Source organism: Endocarpon pusillum (genome assembly GCF_000464535.1).
Source record: "Endocarpon pusillum Z07020 unplaced genomic scaffold scaffold4522, whole genome shotgun sequence".
Lineage (NCBI taxonomy): Eukaryota > Fungi > Ascomycota > Eurotiomycetes > Verrucariales > Verrucariaceae > Endocarpon > Endocarpon pusillum.
The window spans coordinates 34,482-58,302 of record NW_006916440.1 but is presented as its reverse complement, the minus strand read 5'-3'; the positions used below and the strand labels follow the sequence as shown (position 1 = coordinate 58,302).

General features: G+C 48.5%; 7 protein-coding genes across 7 annotated transcripts; 1 reads left to right on the top strand and 6 right to left on the bottom strand.

The window, feature by feature from the left end:
* Positions 1–2,297: 2,297 nt before the first annotated feature.
* On the bottom strand, positions 2,298–3,914 carry EPUS_05200 (Dihydroxy-acid dehydratase; the record flags this gene model as incomplete). Its single annotated transcript, XM_007805757.1, has 1 exon — positions 2,298–3,914. One exon carries the CDS (start codon positions 3,912–3,914, stop codon positions 2,298–2,300), a length of 1,617 nt encoding a protein of 538 aa, XP_007803948.1.
* Positions 3,915–4,714: 800 nt separating this feature from the next.
* EPUS_05199 (uncharacterized protein) lies at positions 4,715–6,864 on the bottom strand (the record flags this gene model as incomplete). The annotated part of the gene is made up of 2 exons (XM_007805756.1): positions 4,715–5,262; positions 5,310–6,864. The coding sequence occupies 2 exons, from the start codon at positions 6,862–6,864 to the stop codon at positions 4,715–4,717; spliced, it is 2,103 nt and encodes a 700-aa protein (XP_007803947.1).
* Positions 6,865–9,963: 3,099 nt separating this feature from the next.
* On the bottom strand, positions 9,964–11,691 carry EPUS_05198 (uncharacterized protein; the record flags this gene model as incomplete). The annotated part of the gene is made up of 1 exon (XM_007805755.1): positions 9,964–11,691. The coding sequence occupies one exon, from the start codon at positions 11,689–11,691 to the stop codon at positions 9,964–9,966; it is 1,728 nt and encodes a 575-aa protein (XP_007803946.1).
* Positions 11,692–12,459: 768 nt separating this feature from the next.
* On the bottom strand, positions 12,460–12,933 carry EPUS_05197 (uncharacterized protein; the record flags this gene model as incomplete). The annotated part of the gene is made up of 1 exon (XM_007805754.1): positions 12,460–12,933. The coding sequence occupies one exon, from the start codon at positions 12,931–12,933 to the stop codon at positions 12,460–12,462; it is 474 nt and encodes a 157-aa protein (XP_007803945.1).
* A 764-nt stretch (positions 12,934–13,697) lies between these two features.
* EPUS_05196 (uncharacterized protein) lies at positions 13,698–14,726 on the top strand (the record flags this gene model as incomplete). Its single annotated transcript, XM_007805753.1, has 1 exon — positions 13,698–14,726. One exon carries the CDS (start codon positions 13,698–13,700, stop codon positions 14,724–14,726), a length of 1,029 nt encoding a protein of 342 aa, XP_007803944.1.
* A 542-nt stretch (positions 14,727–15,268) lies between these two features.
* On the bottom strand, positions 15,269–16,960 carry EPUS_05195 (uncharacterized protein; the record flags this gene model as incomplete). Its single annotated transcript, XM_007805752.1, has 2 exons — positions 15,269–16,751; positions 16,800–16,960. 2 exons carry the CDS (start codon positions 16,958–16,960, stop codon positions 15,269–15,271), a joined length of 1,644 nt encoding a protein of 547 aa, XP_007803943.1.
* A 1,821-nt stretch (positions 16,961–18,781) lies between these two features.
* EPUS_05194 (uncharacterized protein) lies at positions 18,782–23,619 on the bottom strand (the record flags this gene model as incomplete). Its single annotated transcript, XM_007805751.1, has 5 exons — positions 18,782–19,546; positions 19,607–20,298; positions 20,352–23,355; positions 23,407–23,532; positions 23,605–23,619. 5 exons carry the CDS (start codon positions 23,617–23,619, stop codon positions 18,782–18,784), a joined length of 4,602 nt encoding a protein of 1,533 aa, XP_007803942.1.
* Positions 23,620–23,821: the final 202 nt, after the last annotated feature.

The following is a 23,821-nucleotide window of genomic DNA, read 5'->3' as shown; positions in this document are numbered from 1 at the left end:
AATCTCGGCAATCTCTATGCTAGCCAGGGTAAGATGGAGAAGGCGGAACAGATGTATATATACACGGGCACTGCAGGGATATAAGAAGTTTACTAGTTGGATATCAAACACACTGACATATTCTAGTTCGTCTCACCTTTCGCTACCAACACGGAGCTACTATCCAAGACATCATCATGCTACACCTGGGATGATTGTATCCAAAATAATCAGACTGTGGTAATACATTTAATGCTTTATTAGAATGATGTCATATTTAAGTCTTCATCGGAGATATCCGATCTCCGAAGTTCCCAACCTCTTTCTGAAGTACAGAAAGTATGCGAGATTATGCCTTCAGGCTCAAAGCTTTGTTGTCTTTCATTCTCTCGGTTGATCTATTTTAGGCTGGCAACAAGACATGTTCGTGAACATGTCATGATCGAGGGCAAGGAGCCAATATACACCTTCTCATGGCTTGTGAGAAGCATCTTAGGAGGACGGACGTGCGCCATCGATGCAGCACACGACGTCTGTCCATGGAGCTCTGACTGGATATCCGGACCCACAGGGTTTCGATCGTTCCTAGGTTCTATGCTGCTCATCGCGTCGGCTCTGCGCGTCCTTCCCTGATCGTCTTGATCTCGCGTGATTCCTTGCGCGCCCCAAACTAAACGACCAGATCATTTGCAATTTTCTCTCATATTTTTGCCTGTAAAGTCGATCGACGGCGTGACTTGCAAATATCCCCTGTGAGTTAATTTAGCATTATGCATGGCTGGAGCGATTAACCCAATCCTGATGAGATGGTAAAATGGTCGAGAAGACTTTAGATGAGCAGCCTCACCTCCCATACTAGAGTAAGACAAGGCATAGGACAGATTGACGGTGATGGTGCGGGCCCGAGGAAGGTCCCACTTAAGGAGGCGTAAACACTGGGATCGGAGACCACAGGCTCATCGTGAGTCCTCAACCTGGATCACATCTTGCACTCCTTGGCCAAGCTGCGGACAAAAGGGCAGCTTGGATAAGACTTCGGTAAGCCGCGCACAGGATCAAATGTAAGCCTTTTAATTAAGCAGAAATGACAATACTGTAGACCAAGACAGTGGAGTCTCTTACGCTTGTTGCTCCACTTTGAAGGGATCTGACACCAAGCCTTCTTATAGTAGTCGATTGATCCTGTAACCGGCTTCGTTTCGGATCTGGACTTTTTGTACGTGAAAACCCTAACTAGGGTAATCGCCATCTTTGTCTCAGCTAATTGAACCCGGCCTGGTGATCTGAACACGCCTCGTTTGATAAGCAAGAGGAGACTCATCATCATTCAATGGGATGTGCTGTTCAGAAGGACTACTCTGAGGTGGTCCATATCGTTGACGGCGCAGTTTGATTCCAACCACCAAGAGAGTGGTGCGTAAGACGGCGTAGGAATTGAGGGCATCGATGAGTTTCCGATGATATTTTTTGACATCAAGCTTAGGCCAGTCGATTTGTCATAGAGGAGCCGATATCTTGTTGGAAAATAAGAATATATGACTGAACTGTAACGAGGCCGCAGTTGTGTCACAGCCCTCAATTTGAGCAAGGTAGAGTAGGGTATATTAAGAGAACCATTGGGCGACTAGAAGTTCCGTAGGTCATATTCCTCAAGAATTGCAACACGATGCGTCAAGCAACAGGTCCTCTGGGGTACCCCTGCTCGGATAAAACCTGCTTAATCATGGAAACCGGATGAGCCTAATCCTGGGTAGACTGGCTGACTGAAATGAGAGAGATGGATTGCTCATGGATGTGCTATTGTGGTTTGATGATTTTTGCGACTGGAGAAGGAACCTGATCCACATCTATATGTACCCTGTCCTCTGTTCGGCCAAGATCATTGCATGCTTTGGCCGAACGTTGAAGCATGGCAGATTCTGCACTTCACACCCATGCATTCACCTACCATGTCATGCAAACCATCGCTATGTTCTTTGGAAATACTTCAAGGAAAGCAACATGACTTCAATCGGCTGGAGCTGGGACCAGTTATAAGAAGCTGATAAGTATTCTTGTGTAGCAAGAGCGAGTAGCAATCCCTTGTCATGCATGGAACCGATCAATATCCCTTTGAAGAGGACGGAGAAGGACCGACAATTCGAACAAATCACAAAGGCCAAGGAACTGGAGTGCACCTAATGTGGTAGGTATTACGTTTCAGGTAAAGTCAAGTCAAGAGGATGGTCACCTGTCAGCACTGAGCCTAGACGAATGAAGCAATAACAAGATTACAGATAAAGGGGTCTTCGGCACAGACCTTGGACCTTTTGCCTTCTTCAATTGATATCAGACATATCTGCATCCGTGATGCATCCATGACTCGCGTCCTGGACCAATCTAGCATATTTCCCGAGTGTACCTCTCCTGACTCTTGGTTGGGGTGGATTTTGCGCCCATTTCTTCTTCCTCTGATCAAGGACTGTGGCATCAACGTGCAGATTGAGTTCTCTCGTCTCGGCGTTTATGCTGATCTCATCACCATCCTCGACGAGTCCGATCGGTCCTCCCTCAACTGCTTCGGGTACGATATGACCAATCAGAAAGCCGTGACTGCCACCACTGAATCTGCCATCTGTGATCAGTGCGACATCATTTCCGAGACCTGCTCCCATGATCGCTGAAGATGGTTTCAGCATTTCTGGCATTCCTGGACCGCCTTTAGGACCTTCATGCCGGATCACTACCACAGTCTTCTCTCCTTTCTTTATCTCATTCTTCTCTAAAGCCTGAATAAATAGGTCTTCTTCATCATAGACCTTGGCTTTCCCAACGAATTTCAACCCTTCCTTTCCTGTAATCTTTCCCACGCAGCCTCCTGGGGCAAGCGAGCCGCGCAGGATCTGAATGTGGCCAGTTTTCTTGATGGGTTTGCTGAAAGGCCGGATGATGGTCTGATCCGAGGGGAAATCTGGGGCGTTCTCGACATTCTTCGCCAATGTCTGACCTGTTACTGTCACTCCGTCACCCTTGATCACACCTTCCTTCAGCAGAAGCTTGATCAACGACGGTGTACCTCCAATATTGTGTAGATCTGCCATCACGTATTTGCCGCTAGGCTTGAGGTCTGCTAAGAATGGTGTTTTGTCACTGACAGCTTGGAAATCGTCAATCGTTAGTTTCACACCCACCGAATCAGCAATGGCAATCAAGTGCAGAACGGCATTCGTCGACCCTCCAGTGATGTTGACAAGAATCATGGCATTTTCAAATGCTTGACGGGTGAGGATATCGGATGGTCTGATATCGAGCTTCAGCAAATTTCGAATAGCACCTCCAGCAGCAAGGCACTCAAGCTGTTTCGCCTTGGACTCTGCCGGATTGGAAGAACTCCCAGGTAGCGTCATGCCCATAATCTCTATAGCCGAAGCCATCGTGTTTGCTGTATACATGCCTCCACAAGCACCACCACCAGGGCACGCATGTCGAATTATGTCGAACCGCTGCTCCTCGGTAATGTCTCCACTCAAGAATTGGCCGTACGCCTGAAAAGCGGATATAATATCGATATCCGCGTTGTTTTGGGTCTTTGCACATCCAGGGTTGATCGTCCCCCCATAGACCATAATAGAAGGCCGGTTAACTCTTCCCATTGCCATCACCACGCCAGGCATGTTCTTGTCACAGCCCGGCAGAGATATATTTGCATCGTACCACTGTCCCTGCATGACCGTTTCTACCGAATCCGCGATGATTTCTCTTGATTGTAAACTATATCTCATGCCTGTAGTGCCCATTGATATCGCGTCCGACACGCCGATAGTGTTGAACTGCATCGGCGCCAGACCAGCTTTTGCTACACTCTCCTTGACCACGTTCGACAGAGACATGAGGTGCATGTTACACGGGTTGCCGCTGTACCAGACAGACGATATGCCAATCTGCGGCTTCGACATGTCGGTTTCTGACATGCCAGTCGCATAGAGCATAGCCTGTGATGCTCCTTGAGACTTAGGCTGCGTGACATGACGGGAGACCTTGTTCAGCCCGGCAGGTATGTTGGGGGACTCATCGTATCGGCTGTGGGAGCCTGTGAATGGACGTCTAAGTATAGTGAGACTCGTCGCTGGAATGGGAAGAAATGTAGTTACATCAATTGCCGATTCTGTATTCGCTGTGCGAGACGACCTGCCAGTCGCCTACTGGGCCCCGTTGCAAACATTTTAGGAGGATTCTGAAATGGCAATTGATTTCACAGAAGCTCAGAACTGGGAAAAGCTCATCGTAGGGCCCCAAAAAGTTGGGCGCAGATGTAGATGCGGTAGCTACTTAATTGATACGCCCAAAGGTAGTTGATCGACTCAGAGTAGGACTTAGGTTCGTCACTTCACAATAAGTTTCAATTGGAGGTTGCTTTTTGGGACTTGAGCTGGAAAGTTCTGCCATGACTGAGCGACTTCGGAACTTCCCCCGTACCTTGGAAAGGCTAAATCAGCTCTAAGAAGAAAGCATACAAGTCTTCACTACAATAATTAGACAACGGTAGAATGCTGGAAGAGAGCCGCTGCATCTATTTGCCCATGCAAGTGCACAGTTTACACACATGTAGTAATACAGAAGTTATTCTATGCTTTGCCATCAAAAGAGCTCCCAGACTCCAAGTTCCTATGCCTTTATCTGAGCACACACGTCCCGACTCCTTCGCTTCCCGCCTATAACGCTCAATGCTGTGAACAATCCAAGGGACAGGCTCCTGTCACAACGCTTCTTCCTCGACTCGTCTGAGACCTCCATCAATGACGATCCCTTTCTCTACCCACGGCATCTCTCTTATTTCATCCAAAGTCTTTCTGCGGGTATTGCGCGTTAAAAGTCCTTCAATGATTGGTCTTGCTCCCTCATAGTCTTTGCCCTTCTCGGAATCCCACTCCCCGTCTTCGTCGCCATATTTATACCAAGCCCACTCACAACGTGCTATGCGGTGCGGCGTTCGAGCCTTCAGCTTTGCCGGGTCGCCTCGTGCTCCAGGTAGTGGATCGAAAGGCAGTCGTCCTTCCATGAGCGCGTACAGCATAACTCCGAGCGCCCAGGCATCTGTCTGCCGGCCATCATAAGGTTGACCCATTAGCAACTCTGGTGCAGCGTAGTCCTCACTGCCACACCGGGTGGTTAATAGAGGACTCTCTGGTGGCTCTGGTATACGCCTGGAGAGACCAAGATCCGTGAGTGTGATTACAGCTCGGTCTAGGGTCTGCCAATCCTCAACATCGGGATGAACCTGGATGGGAATATTGAGGAGCACATCTGGGTAGGCATTAGCGTGGCGGACGAATCACACATTCTCTACTCACTCTCAAGTTTGATGTCGCGATGCACAATGTATTTTTGGTGCAGATAGCGAACAGCCGAGACCAGCTCCGCAAAGATACGTCTCACAAGGCTGGGAACCAGAACCTCGAGCTGTGAACTTGCGACCTCAAACAGGTCGCCTCCCGGACAATAGTTCAACACCAGTAACGATCGATCGTTGTCTGTCCCGAAAGCCTTCAGATGAACCAGTGAGGGATGGTTAATGGCCTTAAGCACCTCAAGCTCTCTCCGCAGAGAAATCTCGACCCTCTCAGCGTCAGCTCCACCAGCCGGGCCGCGCTCGACCACTTTGATAGCAACCAACCTCCGGGACCTGATTCGTACTCCATCTAGATTGGTGCTATCCCTAGTATAGTCGATATTGCTGTCCTCGTCCTCGACTTGTCGCACAGCTAGGAAAACTTTGCTAAAGGTGCCCTGTCCCAACAATCTAATAACTTTATACCTTCTAGCATGCCCATTCGCAACATTCTTTGCGGTGTAAATTTGAGTTTTAGCCTTCTTAGTTTGAGGCTCACCACTTGCTCCTTGTCCAGCAAATGACCCTAGATTGCTGATGGAAGGGTTTGGAGTCTTGAGTGGAGGTGAAGGAATAGAAAAGCCTCGCTGAACAGCCAAGTACCTTTCACGGTGCATGGGTGACTGGACACGCACAATTTCTTGATTGAGGAGGTTGCCTGAAACAGCCACATTACGAGGCTTCGCAGAAATCATGGTATCTGGGACGTAATCGCTTATGCTTCGGTTCTGTGTCTGGTCGCTGGCATCGCTACCGCTGTCTGCTCCAGAACGGTGAGCAGGGAGGGTACCGGCTGAGGCGTGGAGGCCGTTGTAAGCTTTCCGTTTGGGAGGTGAGGAAGGGGGAGAAAGATTAGAGGGCCTCCTTTCCGAGGGTGCTTCGATATTGGCTAAGGAAGAACCTCGTGACCTTGTACGAATATTCAACCTCCATGGATCTTTACTGATTTCTATAGGAGATGGCAGAGGTGTGATGTTCAGCATTGCAGCCAATTGAGGGGAAGAGAGGGCTGATCCGGGTGACAAAGAGCCTGCACTGGTGTGCAACGCAGCACGGATACTCGGCGTTCGTCTGGGTATACTGGAGGTAGAAATTGACTGACGAAGGTATGAATCCGAGTCTAGCGAGGCTGAGAAGAGAGATGGTACGGTTGTTGTTATATCGGTCTTGATCTGCAGACCAGTTGCTATAGGCTCGCTGGCAGGCGGAGTCAACCCTTCCTGCGACTGTTGCGCGGCCCACTGATTGTTGAGGTTGTAAGCTGCAATGTTGCGATGAGATATAGAGTCGAGCTCCAAGGGCTCTTCGGTGGGTGAAATGTTCGTTTCATCGTGAAAGTGATCAGTGGTGACTGTAGAAGGAGGAGGGCTCAGAAGGATGTTCTGATCGAAGTCAAAATGTCCCGGATCATGCTCAGGTAGAGTTTCTACGGGAAGAATGTGCTTTGGCGCATTTGTGGTAGCTTGAACTCTGCCATCGTTGCTATTGGCTGCAGCCAGAGAGGGTGATGGTAACATGTTGCCTCGATCGTTCGAAGGGAGCTTTTGGCGAGTCGGCGATTGTCACAACAGTACATATGCACCAGCAGTGCTTCATTAGCAGGTACATGAACGAACAGGGACGACGAGGCGTAGAGTGTTACCGAAGGTGTTCAGACACGGGTTCAAATGCGATGCAAGACCTTGGGGCCGTTGAGAGGCCTGGGGCCAGCTCTCACTTTGATTGGATGCGTCAGAAGTAAACATCTGAAGCGGGATTGCAGGGTGACATTAACTAATACGTACCTTAGTAGACTTCTCACTAAGCTAGCTTTAACTAATTATTGGCCCACACCTCGAAACCTGTCTTAACGGGGCTCACGCTTTGGCTTTTGCGCCAGAACGCCTAGTATTACCTATCCATACCCAAAGCTTCTGTCTTTTGCTACAGTGTAATTTCCAGGCTGCATATTGATATGAGATTGCTTTCATTGTCATGCGAGGAGTGTCATGATCTTAGGCGCAGCAGACATCTCCTGGTAAGTTGCAAGGTTTATCTTTTCAACAAAGTGGTGGTGTCACGGCTACCCTCACCTGTGTGGCAGTATTCTATCCTCTTTTCTCGACTCTTTCTCTCCTAGGCTTTGAGCAACGCGAATCTTCAAGATATTTATCGAAAGAATGAACTACATCAGGATTGATAGTTTTAAATGCCCTGATGAAGTCAGGGCATTAGTCTTCGGATATCCTGCCCTTGGCGTGCTTCTGTCATGTCGCAGTACTTAAAGTCAAACCACTTTTCCCAAGCATGTACCAGCTGGAGCCATTTTCATAAAGTAGGCTATATCGATCTCTTGTGCGTTTTTCGGTTTGATCATTTCCCATGTTACTGTTGTACAATCAGAGGCACTCTTTCCTAGTTCTTACAAGCAGAAGTAGGTGGAAAACCTAGCAATGCAAAGCTCTTCACTTGGGAGAGTATTCCGAATCCGTCAACGAGCCGTTAATCTTTCTGGGCGCTGTGGCTGGCTGAATCAATGGTTGCCCTTTTGCTATTCCGCACACCATGCCTTGCACACGGGTACTGATTGTGTAATTTGAAACTTCATGCTGAGCTGCGTGCTGCAGGATAGAGTGCCTCCACAAGTGGTTCAGTTATAGATATTGGCTCTATTACTATAAGTAGAGCATCATCTGACAGCCCAGCCCTGAGATCTCAAGGCTTATTCTTGAGCGACACAATGTACATTAATGACACTTCGCTTCATGCAGCAACGTTATGGATCAGCATAGTCCCGTGTCAGCATAATCTAGCATGCAGGGGTCCCTAAGCAATACGATCTGACACTTCCATTTCAACGGGGGACGAAATTGGCCTTCTTGGCCAGAGCATCAAAACCAGGTAGTAGCGCGTTAACATACACGACCACTACTTCCCGGACATGGTTCTCAGGCACTGTTAGATGACTCTCAACCGATCATACGCTAACGCTACTACTTTACAAATCATGGTGTTCATGAAAGAGATTGATACCGACAGACCGTGCTAGAATTGACGAAATTACTACTCAAAGAGCGCCATAAACTCTTATCACCCAGTAGCCAGACCTCAAACTTGTGCAGGCCTCGAAGGATAAAGATTAGAATGGTGACAGTTGTTGGTGAGCAGAAAGGCTTGCCCTCCATTTCTGGAAATCAAGCTCGCAGACCTATATGCCTCAGGCCGTCTTCGATCCACCAAGCAAACCTGGAGTCCTGTCCTCGCAGGGCCATCAGATCTTCATCATGTGAAGCTGCACATTAATCACCCAGAAAATGACCATCTAACTTGAACAGAGCAACGTAACAGCAATGGCCCCATCACAAAGTAGTAGCCTTCTTCTCCCTGTTATTACTCTCGTATCCTACTACCAGTAGAAAGAGAGTATTATGACTCAGATAACCAACTGTCCACCAACACTCAAGCATGACACACCCCTATCCACCTAGTCATCATCAAACAAAGCAATAGTTAATCCCTGTTCCATAAGCACTAATACTTCAATGCAAGAATCCACAAAGAGTAACGGAGCTACCTAAATAGCCAGCTTAGACAGTCTTTCATCGACCGAGCGCGCTTGCGGGCAGCGCCCCCCGCGGTGGGTTGCGAATCTATTGCCAGAGAGTTTGCAGATAATTCTCACCTAAAGATAATCCCGACTTCTGCTACGAACAGCGGGGAACGATATAAGTGTGGAGCTAAGCCATTAGTGGTAATCTTACTACTCAAGACAGACTAAAGCATTGAGCTTTCATCGACCGAGCGTGCAGCGGACCATTATTGGGTTCACGACACATCCAAATTCCTCAGGCTAAGAGCGAGGTTCTTTGCCACAATGGATGGAGGAGGGGCAGTGGTAGGTCTACTCTACTCAAGAGAAGAGCGGTTGATTGATGGGTTCATGCTCACAAATTCTAGGAGGGATATTTAGATGAAGAAACATCTTTGCATTCAGACTGCCTTGATTTTTGTAGACTTTTGTCTGCTGTAGTGGAGTATTACTACCCGTTACCCTACACCAGCTAGTTATGGAAACCATACTACTCAAAGCGGAGGGACGGGGTGATATGTTCATCGACCAAGCAGTGGAGCGGACCGTTAGATTGGCATCACATCGAAAAGGCGGGACGCATTGCGAATCACCACTAATATGAATATGAAGAATGGGCTGCACAGGTTACTCAACATCAACAAGGAATGTACTTCAGACTAGAAACTTTGCGCATGAAAGATGATTCAACTACCCTCCCTATTGGAAGGAGTTTGACAGACATGATGAGTTCAAAAAGTAGGTGCAGCTCATGCGACTATATTAGACGCTCAGGCCTCCTCCGCCTCACTTACCCTTCTCCTCGCTTCGGCTCCTGGTCGTAGCACCAGTTTTCTTCACATGTGTCGCAGCAAGGCCAGCAATGTCAAATAGCTCGCTAGGCGAAGGGGTTTGGCGCTTTTTGCTTCGCTTTGCCCTGGGTGGTTTTATCCTCTGCCTGCCTGGTTCTGGACTAGGGGCCTAATCTCTTTTTCAACTTAATTCTCAGCCGCACCTTTGCTGCTCCCCACCTCGATCTCCTCCTTTGGATCTTTCTTATTTCCTGCCACTATCTTTTCTTCTCTTCCACATTCATCTCCTTCTTGTCTTCTACCACTATGTCCTTTCCACATTCAGGCAAGACACCCACAACCTTGCCCTCCTCAATCTTAACGGTATATGTTCCGTCCTTGGCATTGGTCATGGCGATCTCCATCCTGTTGTTGGCAGACGTACCAGATTCTTCTTGAACCACCGTACCTGCTTGCCAGGTAGAGTCTTGGCATAGGGTTGCTGTTTGTTGGGGTTCTGGTACTGAAGCATTTTTGGAGCTGAAGTCCAATAAAGCAGCAAGTTCTTGTTGTTGCAGCTGCCGATATTCCTCGAGCGCCACTTGCTCTGCTTTCACTAACCTGGAGTACTCTGCGTATGCTGGATCATTTGAAAACTTCCTAGAGGTGAAATCCAAGACCTTTTGCGCTATCGCTTGGTGAGCGAGCCATGCCTCTGAAGTCAGTCTCTCACTTTTTCGAAGATGTGCTTCTGGCTCTTTTTCGTCGGTTGTTGCTTGGGATTTGTCGTCGCTTTGATGCACGCTTTGCTCTGCGTTGAATTGCTGTTTGCCCTGCACATCCCAGGAATAAATGGAATCAACCATTTGCCCTGGGTTTATAAAGTAAGGCCTTTGATTGTGCCGTGTTGTCAACTCTTCTATACGGGTAGCCCTGTACTTGGTGAATTGAGGATCAAGTTCTCCTTGTCTATGCTTTCTTTTAAGACCACCAGTGCGTATCGACTCTCCTTCATAATATCTGATGAAGGGCCAAATGTCTTTGTGAAGGGGAGCATGAAACGACAAAGAGCCAGAGTCCTCGTCGTCGAGGCCAGCAGCTGGTCTGCCAGGAAGCTTCGTATCCGTTTCGGCAAGCTCGGCAATCTTCGCATTGGCAACTGGAATCAGTTCTTTGGCAAACTCTAGAGCATCTGTGAATCTTGTGCTCTTATCTGTTAACTCGTTATAGGCCAGCTGGTCCACCAAGTCCGTCAACTCGCGGGAAAATATTGGCTCGCCATGTTTCTGAGCAAAGTCGAATGCCAAATCCACATTGTAATCTTCTTGCATCTTTTCAGCGTTTCCGCCAAACAAGTGCACAACAAGCATAGACTGAAGAATGCTTCCGAGGCGTTGAAGGTCACGTTTCAAATGCGAGGCTGTCGGATCTCGAGCTCGCATTGCCCGAAGGAGGTAGTCATAGTCAGCAGACGGCATCGTGTCGAGAAAGGTTGCATCACCAAAATCGCTCAGGATCAGCTGAGGCAGTGCTTCGTTCTTATGCCATTCCAAGAGAATATTGCCTGAAGCGACGTCTTGATGAATGATTGGTCTCCACCCCTCTTTGACAACAAACGGATCGCCATCCCTCCAGCCCGCTTGACAATACGCCAAAGCAGCTGCCATGCTTCGCAGAAAATGCCAAATGAATATCTCCGGCATTCTTTGTCGTGTTGATCCATAGTGGTCAAGCGTGTAGTCGTGCAAGTCTCCTCCATTAGCGCGCTTCAAAACCAGCAATCGATTGTAATCGTCCCAGTGGAACAGCCTTTGTATATTATCGTGGCCTTGGAGCAAAGCTAGGACGACTCCCTCTCCAGCTGTGCTACAGTCGCGCGTGTGAGTGTATTTCCATAGCTGAACCTCTTTCGTCACAGTATTACGCACCAGCCAGACAATGGAGGTTTTGCCGCAGCCAACTAGAGCAAGCTTTTCCCACTTGAGGTCAGGTGCTGAGTTGCCCATTGTCTCACTCATGAGATCTGAATTTTTTTAGGTAGAGAATGCGGTAGCCAAGAATCTCAAGCTGACTTTGAAGAAAAAAAAATGTGAAATTGAAAATATAGGTGAATCAGTAGACACCAAACACACATGTGATTCAGTTGTGCAAGTGGTCCAACCACAAACAATGAATGCTCACGTGTTTATCACAACTGTGTTTGCAAATGGACTGAGAAATGACCTTGTCAGAGCACAGGCCAGGAGGATGCCAGTGACACGGAACTGTAAGCCAGCATAACTCGTACAGAAAACATGAAAAAAGACTATGGGCCACGACTTTGTACATCGCTTTTCACTTGATTTTGCACCTGCTAAAGCTGTAGGACAACTATACCAGCATGCTCAAGTAGTTCCGCGGTTTATCCTGTCTCGCTGTTTACGAACAGCATTTGCAACATTCAGGTATGTGGTGCAGACATGTGACGACTGGAGGTCACCGTGGGAATTTTTCAGCCAGAACGTCCTCGAGCTAGAGCATCTCAACAACAACGAACTCGACCAAACGTGGTGGTGAGAATCTGAGCCTGATGGCCAAACATGCTGCTTAGTAATCCGCTATTGGCGGACTTGTTCCTCTGGGCAATATGTTATCACACGAGCGAAGCACATATATCTTTGCAGTCAGTTCAGCCTTCAACTGCTCCAATACATGGTTTTCTGTGCTTGTCAGCCTCGTTTCTGGATCCAGCCACCATATTTTTTGGACAACATCCTGGCGTTTAGAGCATCCCATCACAATCCACCCTGAATGCTGAAGCTGCTCAGGATGAGCACAGACACATTGAGCAAGCCCCATAGAAAGGGCATCCAAGTGCTCATCTTGAAATATCCAGCATTGTAGACCGCTCCAAGTATTAGTCCAACCACGCTTCCAGCGAAGACCCCCTCGATTCCAGCAACCAATAGGTACACCACCGGTATTACCCATACCCATAACAATGTCTGTCTGATCTTGTTCGGCGCCCCCCATGGCGTCGTCTTGGTCGTCAACGCGGACCGCAGTTGCATCAGGACTGCCCAGAGGGAGGCTGAGAGGTGCACCGCGGCATAGGTGAGGAGGGTCCAGTAAAGGGTGAAACGCCATATGTCGGATTGGTAGTAGAGGAATTGAGATTCACCGGGTGAAGGATTGATCGGCCAGTAGAGGGATGGGAAAGAAGGCCGTATGTAGTCAGCTGGAACTTCTTTGGTGACTGTAAGGGCCATGGTAGGTATTCGAAGCCAATGCTACAGGTAGCAGCATCTCAAATGATGGCGTTGTTTGTTTAGCTAGGCGAAATAAGTTTGACGTCGTGCATAGGGTTATGGAAGAATTGGATCGTTAAACATCAGGTAGCGTGGGCCAATGCCTGAGACCTGGTGACAGATTCCGTGGGGCTCTGCTGTCAAAATTCTGGAGGCTAATACTACCATAATATCTGTCACCATGGTTAACCCGGTGTTATCGGTGCTAAAAAACGTCGGTCGCCTCGTCTTTTGGGAGGCACTGCATTACTAGTAATATACCCCTGCAGCCGAGGAGGCCCAACCGAAGACCATTCGCAATTGCCTTTTCTTGTTACAGCAGGTTTTATGCTTCGTACTTTTGGCATAGCAGATTCGAGCTTTGAAAATGAACACAGCGATCAGGTGGAGAATGACCTAGTAGCTTGAAGTGCACAAATCAAAGACCTGATCGAGATTAAGAAGATTCCCATTAGAGCGTCTTGATTCCAGCCTTGTGTATGAGCACGGATCATGCATGGTACTTGTGTCAAGATCCTAGTTCATCGAGAGCCAATGTATGCAGAGGACTTTTGTCAGGAGGCGTAGAAGTCCCAGGTAGCCTGAACCTATCTCGTGAAGCTCTTTACACCGCGGTAACTTAGTGACATGGTACTTATTGGTGTTGATTTCCGTGATGCTACGAGCTCGCCATTTCTTGACTTACATCTTCTGGTCTGATTCATCCCATCATTGATCCACGATACATGGCTTTGCCGCTTGACGGGTTCGATACATCGGTCGATCCTGATGACGGACATGTCCTAGAAACCTCGAACTCTCCATTCAAATATGTCGCAAACAATCGCCTTAACAAACAATGGATTGACCGCTCCTTGGAGCTCTCCTATCAGCGCTTGACCAGCAAGACGATAAACCATGACATTTTCGAGTCCAGAGCAGATTTTCTTTTATATGCGTTCTATGCCCTCCACCTCAATTCTATTGCTTTGGATTCAGATTCCGCTGCTAAAATCTCCTCGACCCTCGAAGATCTTGCGAGAAACGCCAAAGACATCCGGCAGAATTATCCTGGCGTGACTCCCTCACCCCAACAAAGAGATGATTTCTTTAGAATGGTGGAAAGTGCACACCATGACCTCTCGTGCTCTGGTTTAATGATCGCTGAGCCCGATATCATATGTACCCTCTTCGCTTCGATAGTGTTTGAGGGAAGCAAGAAATGTACGATCTTGAGCCCCGAGCTATGCTTCGATACTTCAGTAGCAGAATGGAAGAATGATTTAGGTTTCTACCTACTCCTCCTGGGTAGTCGCCCAAAGACATATACTCCCTTCCTACAGTGTGGGTATGATCTTCCCAAACACAATCTTCTAAACCTATGCATGGCACAAATCGAGCGAGCCATCACAGAGAAGGAAAGAATACATCAATCCCTATCGACACGGCTTGATGGTGGCTACGGAGGCGGCAACAACCAACCAGATCCTGACGGGAACAATCCAGACCGCACCCAAGATCCTAAAGACGGACAGGGACAAGTTCGCGGGCCACAAGGTTTAGGAGGGTCATCTTTCTCCCGAAGAAGTGGTGGCAACAACGCCAATCCATCAATCGACGGCAGCTACAGCTGGAAGGTTCTGTTCAGGAAGTCCGTAAAAGCGTACTGCCTTTCAACAGCCTGCCAGTTTGGACACAGCAACCAAAACCGTACGAGTAGAATGTCCTTCAAAACTATTCAAGCTCGAGACTATCTTCGTTTGGTACTAGACTAGAGAGGCTCTTATCACGCAGATAATGCGACATCTCTGTGAGAAGAATTTGATCTTTGCGCTGGGGTAATGGTTGAGCTTGGGAGGACAGGTCACAGCGATGATGGGGCACAAACCACCTTTTCCTGGTACAAGAATGTTCGACTTGAGTGCTTTCTTCGACTATCACAATCATTGTCACCCGGCCTCGGGTGTCACAGGGCTCGACGATGTTGTCGTTGCCTCTAAAGCAAAGTGTTGGCCAGTTGGAGGCCTATTATCTTGACGTAGTCCATAACGCTTGATTTGTGTTTTATGAATGCCTTGATGCAGCTCCATTATGATTCTACTTCATATAAGTTCCTTGTTTTAGAATCATCTTCTTGCTAGTAAGCCGCAAGATCGTTCTCGCTATGTCCGTCGGCAGCTTCTTCAGCCCATGCGCGCATAGTCTCAGCCAAAAGATGGACTTCATGCTCTCGGCCTTGATCTTCCAACCAACATTCGAGATCCTAGCGACTTCCACACGTGAAGCGATGAGCAATGCCCAAACTCTTAACCCTACCCTACAAGACCCTCTTTAGAAGTTCTTCTATCCGTTCGGGCGATTCCAGGCTCTCTAGCATGATCGCTTGCCTTCTTAAACATTCGAGAGTGTAGGGATGACTAGATCCCCAGCGTTCCTCACTGGATGATACTGCTGAGTCCATCAGAAATCTTGCTTCTACGAATTGGCCGCGTTTAGAAATTAGCCTCGCCAGATTCATTTGAGCGATAATTGACTGAGGATGGCCCCTCGCAAAAATACGGGGACATATCTCCACGATTTCTCGCAGCAACGGCTCCGCCTCGTCGGCATAGTTATCCAAGTCCAGAGCTTTAGCAAGGTTGAATACACTGGTCACATAGTAAGGATGCAGCTTGCCGTGGTCTTTCTCGAACTCGTAGGATATTTCTCGAAGTTTGCTGACGCTGACTCGGATTCGGGCTTTTGGTTCCTTCTTGGAAAGTACATCAACGATCCATGCGATCGTTACTGTAATGGCGTGACGCGGACCGAGTATATTGCTAGAGGTGACTAAGGTATGCGATAGCAATGTTTCCACCGAGTTATCCTTTCCGTGAGCCTCCAGTATGGCACCGAAAACAACTATAGAAGAAAGCAGCTGGCGGTCGCTAGTCCTGATCATCTCGTCAAACAATTTGTTCGCTTCGTATAGAGCATGGCGCATTATTTCAATCTTCCCGTATGAGTGCTGGAGTGAGGCTAATGAGCAGACAGAAATCCACCTGGAAGCAACATCGGAAACCTCTTCGGAGCCTGGAGGCATTGATGGCTGTGGCAGGTGTTCTTCGATGCGAAGGCTACTGCCTGCCAGAGGTGGATTTATGGCCTTCTCCTGGGCTTTATCCATGACCTGCGTAGTATGTGTATCATTTAGAATAGATTCCATGCGATTAACAGAATCTGCAAAAGAAAGCTCCGACTCTTCCAACCCTTCCTGGAGAAGCAGACGGAAGGCTGGACTCGTGGGCCACGAAGGGGTTGTGAGTAAGGAAGCTAAAGGCTCTTGTGGCGAGGGAGAGTTGAGTGACAAGAAGTTTTCGTGCTCATTCTGTTCGGTAGCATACAATGCTCCCGTAGTATCCACAATAGCTAAGCTATTCCCAAGAGCTGCACGCTGCGCTTGAGCACACTCGGTAGCGGTGTCTTCTGTCATGGACCACATTGAGCTGTCCGGCGGATGATCATCTGGATCAGACAATGTCACGTTACTTGATATTAGACTCCGACCTGAATTTGTGATTTCTGGAGTGGGTTGCGGCACACTGGCTGCCGAATCCACATACCGATGGGCAGGGCTGTCCTCAATTTTTCGTCTCTTCAAGTACCTATCTATATCACGTTGCTTCACCTGCTTCCCCCTGACCCATATCTGTCTATTCTGCTCTCCTTTAGCTTGCTGCTCAATGATGGTCTCGTACTCTCTCTTCTTGATGCTTTTCGCAAACCCCCATTTCGTCGTCCTGTCTTTACACATTTTCGCCCTAGAGAGATATCAGTCTCGTATCATGGTTAGCTCAACTTAGACAGACGTTATCCGGCAGCCAAAAATCTTGGTCATTTCTTCTGCGAGCTCTTTGTGAGTCATGTTGCGTACACGGTAGAGACGCCGTATATTTTCCTTCTGAGCTTCCCATTGTGCTGGAGTAGGTCCCCTGTTTCCTGATTGGCTGAGTGTCAAAGTATCTGCCATAATGTGGATGATAAAGAAGTATACTCAGATCTTCAAGGCAGACAACCAAAAAGCGATATAAAACACAGAGACGTGACGCTGAAGAGAAACACGAACTTTCCATTATAGGAAGGAGTTCGGGTCGATGGCTACAGCAAGATTTGAAATATCATGGTGAACAAGGTCTTCGAGCCACGTCAGTCATAAAGCATTTAACTGCAAAAGTTATCAGGCTGGCTCTGTTGTAGTAGGCAGTAACGAGCCAACAGGGGGTGCCGCCACCCATGCTTCACAAAAGTACTGTGCAGCATAAGGAGTAGGCTGGGACCCTGATCAAATCTCCGATTGGGGTGAACATGGTGGTCCGAGCCCTTGACAAAACCTCATGGCCAATTGCACGAAGATGAAAAGTACTTCTGGTATCACATCCCCTCCGTGCATAACAGGGATGGATAATGCCCCAATTAGGGCTGTCCATTCAAAATTGTAACACATTTTGTTGTAATAGATCAAAGAAATTTCTCCCTTGGAATAAGTAATCTACAGGGTGTAAAGAGTATTCCGCCTTTTCTTTGCACTCTTTTGGATTAGCCATCGCAAAAATATCATGACGAGAATATCTTAAAATGACTTTATTCAAGTTCAGTAACGTCAAGCACGCTGGAGTAGTACCTACAAAAGTTCTGTAGAATGCTTCACATCAGGAGTCAGTCAGGGTAAAAAAGCAAAGGCTTGACACAAATTCATACAATCATGTAACGCGTACACGAAATGATGCCAAATGATGCCAAATCGTATATAAGTAAGTAAGGTATATGACCGCAAAGGATGATTGAGTGTCAACTTACAAGCAGTTGCCTTGTAGAGTCGTAGAAGTTCTGTAATCCACCCAACTGACAAGGCACCACACCCCCTTTCGCCCCACTTTTACGCCTCCGGGCCGAAGGGCCGATATCTCCTAGCCTACCAAAACTCTCAAGTGGCTACATTTCAGCTCGTTGGTGGGACCTTGGCGCCTGCGGAGTCATTCCATCCGAACTTCACATTCAACATTTCCTAGATAGCTACACACCCCAATTCATGCATTGAGCTGATTCTGCTCTACATTGTCGTCATTCCAAATAATTTATCGAAACTAATACAGAGTGATTAACCAGAATCAAGCAATCTTTGTTTATATAATGTCTACTTGACCTATTTTTGTCAATTCATCTCTCCAAACAGCATCAGCAGCATTCAAGTAACAGAAACATGCTCTGAGATCCAGAACGCCAAACAAAATTTCCGATGCACATGTCCGTTGGGTACGTTAGAGCGTCTGAAACTATGAATTTTTTTTACAGACTTGTAGGTACCGCTGTAATTGGGGCAATACATACAGATGGGATAGCGTCCTCCAGGATCAAGTAGATATTATTCTGGAGTTGCTGTCAGTCATCTATAAGTCAATACAAACACATTAATCCAGCCTTGAGATATCTTGACACGGACCTCTGCCTAACAAGAGTGAAATTCAAGAATTCTCGATGCAGAGGAGCGCGGCACCGATCAAGGAAGTCAGACACGAAATCAGCGCTATGAATTTTGGTCTTCTTCATTTCCAACCATAATGGCTGGTATTATCTGAAGACCGAGGTTATGCTACAGTGTTGCGTTGCATAGCAAATGGAGAAAATGCATGTACTCAGTCAGCCATCACACCTTTCACGAGCGTCATGCAGGAGATTTCAGCCACGCCGATACTCCCAGATAGAGTCCACGCCGTGTATGTACACACATCCACATCGGAAATCCCATCACCATCACTGTAAATCACAGCATCGCTCTCATATCACCATCAACTCAATGCCACTGCATACCAATCATGCTCTTTGCCTTCTGATGCCGGGACTCCTTATTCAACTTCGCCTTCAGGGGGCTGCCGGGTTGACTCCTAGATCCTGAGCTTGGTTGATAGCTCTCTGTCCTAGCGTGACCAGATCGGATCGCTTGCGAGTATCTTGGGCCTCTTTCTGGTGGTGGGTTCGAAGATAATAGCGGAATGCTGCTCCGCTTGCTAAGAGAGAACGCCGCTGCTGCTTTCCGCGCTTCTTCCTCTGCCAGCATAGCTCTTTGTCTAGCTGCTGATCGATGAGCCAGCTCTTCCTGCATTTGGTCCCTGCTGCTCTTTTGTGGCGTAAGTTCGGGGCGAGATGGTCTGACTGTCCGTCCCTCTTTGGCAATAACAGATCGTTGTCGCTTCAGGATCATTTCCACCCAAGGTTTGGACTGAGAAGATGAGCCAGGCTTGCCCACAACCTCAGACAAGACCTTCATCCATTCTCCTTTTTCGGCAGCGGAGTCGGCATAGAAGTCGATGACCTCGCCGTTTGCAAATCGTATCCGGAATCCTTCCTCGACAAACATGTAACCTTCTTCCTCTTCAGCAAACGCGGATTTGCGACGCCCTCCACCTTTTGTGGATGTCTCCTTCTTCGTCAGTGCACTCTTATCGTCAATCAATTTGCTGGCTTTGGCGAGGTTGATGGTCGCTCGAGGCTGATGGGTGGTTTCATGGTAGGCTGTGAGCTTCGAGCCGGTAAGCTTGAACAATCTCCGTCTCCAGTACTGATAGACAAAGTCAGCACGTACACTATAAGAGGTGTTACTAAGAGAGGATCGACTCACGGGACAGTCTCCACCCTGCTGTGACAGGTGGCCTTCAAAAACATGAGATGTTCTTGTCTCCGCGTCGCGCAATTCTCGTACAGCACTGTTCATGCTCTTCGGCATATCTTCGTCCTTGGCACCTTTCGGCTTTGGGATGTAGAGTAGCTGTAGTTCCATCTTACCAATCTGATATGGCGGACGCCGATGCTTCGCCGTAACACTTTTCTTGCTTCGGGAACTGCCTACGGCTACCTCCTCCACAGCCCACTCATTGAAGCAAGTAATATCAACAGTGTATGGCCGACCAAAAGCATGCCTCTCATGTTCACTGAGGGCCACATAAGCGCGACCGAAGCTTCCATCCTGGCCCACAATGCCTTCTACCAGCTCGTACGCAGATAAGGGTTGTGGCTTGATGGGGGACGTCGGACGCGATACCTCGATCTCCTTGTGCTTTTTGGGCGAGCCGAAGAATCTACTGAAAGCGCTTTGCTTCTTGACGGGTGAAGGGGGCGTCTTAACAGGAGACTGTACTGGTTGCGGCTTTGGCTGCTCAAGCTTCATCTGCAGGGTAAGCTGGAACTCGAGTTCATGGAGAACAACAAGCTCAAACTCTTGCCCAATTGGTGCACTCTTGCCCAGCTGAAGCCAGGAAGTAGTGACACAATGTAGGCCGTTGTCAAGTGTAAGTGCAAAGAAAGATTTCTCGTCTAGAGCCAAGTTAGCCTTTGAATTCAATGATGAATGCCGAATTCATTCTTACCTCTTGCGAGAGGCAGTTCCAGATCTTTCACCCCAACTACTTTAACAAACAGACGCCCTCTTTCTGCATTTTCGTCAAAGTCCTGTGGCTCTTCCTCAGCGAGCTCATCCTCATGAACAGCACCGAGAGCGTCTTGGGCGTTGCTGGCTTGACCAGGCAGAGGGGGAACGGAAGCATTTGAGCATTTCTTTCGCGGGCCAGTCTCGCCAGTAGCGCGAATACTTCGCCTTCGAGACTTGCCGTTCCATGGCTCTGTCACCCAAGTTTGCTGGCTGATCTTCCGCGACGTAGGCTCTGCACCTGTAGGCGCTACAGTCTCGGCGGGTTTTACTTCATCCTCAACCCTGTTGCTAGCAACAACGACTTTCGTGTTTTGACGCATGAGGTATCCTCTCTGTCGGTCAGGGCTTCTGTTAGCAAATTGACTTCCATCCATTGGGTAATGATGACCCCAGGCTCGCTGATCTCCTGGAAGAGCTCGAGCACCTTGCGGTTTCAGGAGGGAGACATTTTTCAGTGTTGAACCGTCTGCTACAACGGGTAGTTCAGAATAAGGGAAACGTCCATTGAAAGGGTGGTGTAAACGGGAAAGTGAAAGCTCGAACGCTACCTTTTGGGCTTGAACAACGCGGTCAAATTCCTTCTCAAGGCCAAATCCAAGACTCTCATCACTCCGACGGCCAGGGATGTCCAGTTTCACAAGACTGCTGATACGTTTCTCCGGCTCCCTTGGGGCGTTGACCTCTGACGCGGTATCTTCCTTCGCCTCGCTGGTTGATCCAGTCGAGACCTCCTGTGGTGGAGGTGCCTGTGGTGGTGGTGCCTGTCCACTTACCTCTCTTCGTGTTGCGGCCATAATGGACACATCCGCAGGTGTAGTAGAGGGTCGTGTCTTCAATTCGGATCCAGCAGCCTTGGCCGTTGCTACATCTTCGACGACCTCGGGAGAAGGAGATTGGGTAACGGGATGATGGATGACAGAATCCGGGGTCCCAGGCTCTGCTGAGGCTTCATTGCCCAAGCAGGACATTGGCAGAGATTGCAGTTGCTCCACCGGGGTCATTGGACGACTAATATCCTGCGAGTGCTGTTCATGTGGTACTTCGGCTACTTCATATGTTGTTCTGTCAATTGGTGGCGAAGGTGTCATGTAAGATTCGAACCCGAAATCGAAACTGTTACCCGTGCCAAAATCGGCGAGCAATGGCAAGGACATTGGTTCCTTCTCGACCAATCTCTTCTTCTCCGGCTCTCGCGCGGGGCTCTGCGCACGAGGTGTGTCTTGTCCATCGTCCCGAGTCAGACTTGGGTGTAAAGGAATGCTTGCTTGAGAGTACTGGCTTTCCGTGTCCATGTCATCCGATTCAGCTCGAGCTTGTCCATCGTATGACTCTGGGACAGAATAGATATCGGAACATTCGTCTGGTTCCTCTTTGATGACGATGTCATTTTCAACACCTTCTTCACTGCGAACTGGGCTTGGATCTTCTGTTGATGGTATAGGAATGTCTGGATCAACGTTAAGGTAGCTTGGTAAATTGGATGAGAGTGATGTGGTTGACTCCTCGAACCTGTTTTCCTGCAAATCTTGCAGGCTGGAGAGTCTCCTCAAGATTGCTTCTCGTGAGATGTGTGTCTCTTCACCATGATTTCTCGTGCTTTCGGGAATTTCTGAAGGGCCACCTGACTCTGCAGCTTGTGAATGATCGCGCACGGGGCTATTCTCTTTCTGCTCAACACGCCCAACCTTTCGTTCTCGCTGGTTTTCAGACTTGGTTTTCTCTCTGTCCTGGTCTTGTAGCAGCATTAGCTTCAGGCGATCCTCCAAAGACAATCCACTGCTACTCATGCGCCGAATCTCGGATTTGGAAATACCAGCTGCTTGCGGAGGTGAGGGAAGGGAACGTTGGCCACTCGAGATTCGTTCTAAAGTGCCGGAAAGAGGACTACCAGGCGCCGCGGCCGAGACGTTAGGTATAGGAGGTAATGGCCGTGCTTGACCACATGAGTCGACTGAATTGACACTGGTCTGATGCGGGCGACTGTCCATTGAACCCGGCTGGGCAGACGGCTCGGGACTGCCATACTCTCCATCAAATGCGTCATCCTCCTCCCTGACAAGGTCGGTTCTGGCAATTTCGGGGCTCATGAAGCGCCAATCTTCCGGCAGTACAACGGGGGTTTTGTCAGTGTCCTCCAGCGAAGCATCAAAACTGTCCTCGCGGTCAAGGGAAGAGCCGCGGTCGAAGCTAATGTCTTCTTCGTCTTCAACAGACTCGTAGCTCCCTTCGCGAGAACCAGAAGCAACGGATGATGGGTCTGGTGTCGTCATTTCGTATTCGTTGATCTGAGGTGGAGCTTGAGTAAAAGTAACGCTCTTCGCATGGCGCTGAAGAACGCGACCTTCTGGAAGCTTACGCTCTGCCACTGAATCTTCTTCATCTGACCAGACACCATTTTCGGGATCGAAGCCCATACTGCGAGCATTTAAGCCAGTCTTCTTGGATAGCGACGATTTGGCGGGTGAGGCACTATACTTGCTTGGTGACAGAGGCGCAACACTCATCGGTGGAGATATCTTCTCTATTGGCACGGCCATGGAGTGTTTGATCTGCTCTTCAGCCTGTCGTCGGATATTGTCCATACGTATACCCTCCAACCCTTGACCACCAAAGGCATTGCCTTGTGTCTGCACATTCAGCGGTCTGCCCGTGGCAAGTGGGCGCTCGGGAACAGTGACTTGTGCCGGATCATATTCATTTTTCTGTTCTCGAGCAAACATGCTGCTGTTCTTGACACGCGAAGCTTTCTTCAAGTTCTCGATGGAGGATCGTTTATTAGACACTGGTGACTGCTCCTGCTCATACGGGCTGCGATTTTCGATGCTTGCTCGGTTCGGTGAAGTTGGATCACGTCCTTGCCAGAACAACCTAGGCGAACTTGCGGATTTTGTTCCAGTGGGTGGTGATTCGAATGGAGATGAATCACCTCTGAAAGTATTGTTCTATTTGCGTTATTATTTTTTTGGCTGTTACTTTCTCCTGACATAATTTACCTTGTTGCTTTGAGGAAAGCTTGGTGAATTTCTTCGAATGCCCATCGGGCTCAGCTCTGCGAGCGGGCGATTCATCTTGGATGGTGAAGAGACTCCTGTACCTTTCTGGATTCGAAGCGGCTGAACCTGTGGCAGCTGTTAGCGAAGCATTCGAAGTAAACAAGGTCTATCAAAAGATAATTGATGTCAACCACGCACCGACTGAGCGGCCATGATTCTGGCTGCAGGGCCGACTTGCTTCTATTTCGCAACAACGTGCGATCTTGAACAGTCAAAGCTCAGACCATATGCCTAGGCGGTCGATGCAGTATTGAGGAATGCGCGTAGTGGTGATTGATGCGCGAGAACGCCAGCAGCTTATGGTATGTTTAATCGACTGCACCGCACCAGGCAGACAGTGGATTGACTCGAATTC